The 4270-nt window shown below is 34.3% G+C and overlaps 1 protein-coding gene across 1 annotated transcript in view; it reads right to left on the bottom strand.

The window, feature by feature from the left end:
• LOC107083711 (proto-oncogene tyrosine-protein kinase Src-like) overlaps positions 1-4270 on the bottom strand; it is a gene marked incomplete at its 3' end in the record, with an annotated part of 66929 nt that overhangs the window by 7713 nt on the left and 54946 nt on the right. Inside the window, exons 4-5 of the mRNA XM_015373132.1 lie at positions 2249-2412; positions 301-450 (exon numbers count right to left, since the gene is read on the bottom strand). Coding sequence (XP_015228618.1) covers positions 301-450; positions 2249-2412 — 314 coding nt within the window. The remainder of the gene's footprint in view (positions 1-300; positions 451-2248; positions 2413-4270) is intronic.

The raw sequence follows: 4270 nt of genomic DNA, 5'->3' as shown, positions 1-4270 counted from the left end.
TCTCAGAATTCAGACTTTTTTCCCAGAAATCTGTCTGAATTACGACAATAAAAAAGGCAGAATTCTGACTTTAATCTCAGAATTCAGACTTTAATCTCAGAATTCTGACTTTAATCTCAGAATTCTGACTTTTTTCCCAGAAATCTGTCTGAATTCCGACAATAAAAAAGGCAGAATTCAGACTTTAATCTCAGAATTCTTTTTTCCCATACTAAACTGAGATAAAATTTAAAAATCAGTTAAGTTTTTTTTTATTCCAGTGGCCCTAATCCTCTTCCGTAAGCCTCTCCATCAACTCACTGCGATAATGATTGACGAGCTGCTGCAGGCTGGGGAACGGCGTGCGGGATGTGATGTAGAAGCCCCCGCTGTCCAGCTTCCTAATCTTGTAGTGTTTCACGTTAAGCCCTCTGGTGTTGTCATAGTCCAACACTGACAGGCAGTAGGCGCCTTGGAGGGAAAAAAAACAAAAACATTATTTTTCCTACAAGCTGTAATGTTTTTGTTTCACCACCAGAGGGAGAACTAGTAGCACCTAACAGAGAGAGGGAGCAGCTCAAGGCCACTTCCCCCCCTTCCTCTGTGTTTGAACTGGGTGATGTGGCTTGTGGTTGTACAGTCCTTAGCTTCAGCTCCACACTGACCTAAATTCTGTCTTTTTTTTTTCACCCTCCTTCATTTCAGGCTGTTTTCTCTCCCTGAAAAACCTGCACTGCTGCTGAGGACTAAAACATGGACCAAAAATGATTAAAAAATGGTTTGAACCCTATTTTTTTTTTCAAACCCACATGATTTACCTTGAACCTCACATGTCCTCGCTCCACTCTGTGCTGATATATGCACACATCCTCCCACATATACAAACAAATAGGGATGAACCAGCTGCCTATCAGATGCTTCCTTACTTTACAGACGCATCACCTCCAACATTTTAATCCCTGACCACCATGACTCCATTCTATTCTTTTTTTAATAAGAATTTTCATCAAACTTTCTAAAAAGAAAAAAAAACTGCCTTTGGCATTAGTTAAATCGGGTAATTTATTTTCATTATTTGTAATTCAGTAGACATTTCTGTATAATGGTTTATTGATGTTCTGTTCACTTTGTGCATCTGTTTGTGTACGTCTGGGTTTTCATTTAAAGAAATATCGCACTGATGATGCAGAGGTGTCAAGAACTCATGTATCAACATGATACACTTGGTTTTAAAGGGTAAAGAATGATTTTAGGAGAGCAAAGCTGGAGGGGGAAAGTTTTATGGCTCAAAGTTTACTTTCAGACAATTTTTCCCCCCTTTTGTTTCTCTTTATTCAGGCTGAAATCAAACTGCTCAATGGGGTTTTTCTCTACATTCTCCACTTAAGATACAAATTACATTCATCTTTATTTATCAGCTGCATAATTTGAAAATCATCAAGTAAAAAAAAAAAAATCTAACCTTTTAATCTGTTTCCCAAAGCAAGTTAATTCCGTCCATTATCTTTTTTTCCTGGTATTGTAGTGACCGGTGCTGATTGTTAATGTTTTCTTTGATTTGTTAAGAAAGTTTATTTCTGTTTAAGTTGAGATTTGTGTAACATTCCTTATCATTCAGTCACTTTTGATATATAAAGGTCAGAAGAAAGGAAATATCAGCTATCATAAAGGAATATCGGCTCCAACAATTGGCCCAAAATCCATAACATTGACCTCAAAATAATCGGCCTAAAAAACCCTCAATCAGTCAATCTTTAAATCTAACATCAAGGTTTCCAGTTAATCGGTTTTAAAATGGTTCGTTTTATTCAATTAAATTTTACATGCAGCTACTCCAGGCCCCTGGAGTATGATCCTAAGGTGTTTACTCAGAAATTGTGCAAAAACAAAATGCAAAACACAAAAATAACAAATAAAAGAGGCGGGAATCAAATTATCTTTCAGAAAAACTTAGTATGCAAGCAGTCAGCTATTGCCGCATAAATGAAAAAAGCTGACCATGATGTTGCATGTTCACTAAAACCAAAAAATTAATCAATTTTACAGCTGTTTTTAGTTCATCAGCAGTTACTCTAAAGAATCCAAATCAGTGCAAAGGAATAAAAAGGGCTGTTCTATGGATGCTGTTGATTAGCAGAACCTTTCTGCTATGTAACAACAGACATAAAGTGTTGTGATTTTCAAACTGTGCTTTTGTGATTTAGTTTTATGAGAGGATAACACAATCTAAAGAAATCCTTTCTCTGACTTTAGTATCTGACAGACTGACCTTTGGTGGTCTCGCTCTCTCTCACCACAAAAGTCCCTCTTCTGTTGTCTAAACTGAGCAGCATCCGTTCCGAATCACGTCGTGTCATTTTGCCAAAGAACCATCTAGAAAAAAAGACAAACACAGAAATCAAGGTGAAGTCTGTTAAACTGGAAAATAAAAGATTAAATCAAATAAAAGTTTGTTTGTTTTCATTGGTAAAGGTTTTTATTTAAGGTTTTTACCTAAGGAAGAAGTAGAGATAGACCAGTACATCAGCCAATAATGGTTTTGGCTTAAATTACAGTTTTATTCTTTTATATGGTTCAAATGATGCTTTTATATGTTCCCCAATTCAGGAGAAAATGATCCGCCTGCATTGCTGTTGGATTTCTATTGTAAATGTTTTCTTTTATTTGTTAATTTTTCTATTTAAATTGAGACTTGTGTAAAAATTTTTTTATTATTGTGTCACATTAATCATGTAAAGCAACATCTACCTAAAACAAAATCTACCCAATAATATCAGCTCAACAATAGGTATCAGCATCGGCCTTAAAATTCCTCTATCAGTCGATCTCTGGTAAGAAGAAACTGTTTTTTTTTTTTTACATTTGTTTGCTTTAAATAATCAAAATAATGTAAAAGGAGCTGGGGTATTGGTCGCTCGTCGTGGACTTTGTGGACTGATGTGAGAAAAACATCTTTTTGAAAAAATTCATTTCAAACAACTTGTGACAAAAGCTACAGATTGGGGAAAAAGTGAAGCAGGGTGGACAGGATATGGAGTGAATTTTGATCCAATATTGTTGTAAGCAAGAACCCCTTTTGTAAAAAAAAAAAATTTGAAAGAAAAATGCAAAAAAATTAACTTTGATGTTTTATCATTTTTTTTCCTATTTATCTTTGAATGAATGAATAGGAATTTCTTTCAGACAATTTCAAACAGACAATTTGACAAACATCAATAAATGAATCAACCAAACACACACAAAAAAGACTAGTTAACATAAACCAAAATAAGCACCAGTTTCCAAACTAACTAAATTCAGCTGAACCTTAAAATAGAAAAAAAAATCTCCACCGAATAAACCTGTCGGCATCTACAGCCAGAGAAGTGACACGCATTAATGCAAATTAACTGAAAAGGGATATGAAGAAGTAAAACTTATCATTCCCTCTGCCTCTAATTGCACTTAAATTAACTTAAAGTAGACAAAAAATATATACATATACATATATATATATATATGATAACCGATACCATCTGTTTGAAATTAATGTGTATTTTTATATATGAAGAACTGCAGACTACTTGGATGTAGAATACTTGCCATCATGGCTTTGTCAAGCTGCTGTCTACCTTTGTGAAGAAGAAAAAAGACTAAAGCAAAGAGAATCCAGTAGAACTTTTATTGCCTACCTGGAATGGGTGAAAATAGTGGAATAAACTTTTGGCTCTCAAATGGTGGTATCGGCAAGTACCAGCAAATAGGGCACCGATACCACCATTTTGGTGCTGGATATCGGCTAAAACATACATACATACCTACATCTACATACATACATGTAAACAACCCATATACATTCCTACATAAATACATCAGGCCAAAATCCACATTTCCCCCCTTGACATCAGCACTTAAACTACTGCGACCCCCCAATCATCAGAGCCACAGCCCAACACCACAGTCCATTTTCCATATTAAATTTTTTCAAATTTTATTTTCTTGTTTCAATTTTGATATTTTTTTTAATTCTTTTTACAGATTTTAGATTTTTCAAATTTTGCTTTTTGAGATTGAGTTTTACAAATTATATATTTTTTTTTAAGATTGTGTATCATAGGTTATATTATCTTAACTTCAAGCCCAATCAAAACATCCGGCAGACCAGTAGAAATCTGTATAATGCAATTTAAAAAGGATTCTATTCCTAAAACTCCATCTGAAATGCAGAAATTTTAAAGAAAACTACACACACACACACACAAAAACATACATACACATATATATACGTGTGTGTATATATATATATATACGT

This window comes from Cyprinodon variegatus, unplaced genomic scaffold, assembly GCF_000732505.1.
Source record: "Cyprinodon variegatus isolate N-32 unplaced genomic scaffold, C_variegatus-1.0 Scaffold81, whole genome shotgun sequence".
Lineage (NCBI taxonomy): Eukaryota > Metazoa > Chordata > Actinopteri > Cyprinodontiformes > Cyprinodontidae > Cyprinodon > Cyprinodon variegatus.
Note: the sequence above shows the minus strand (reverse complement) of the source record. Positions and strands in the feature narration are given on the sequence as shown.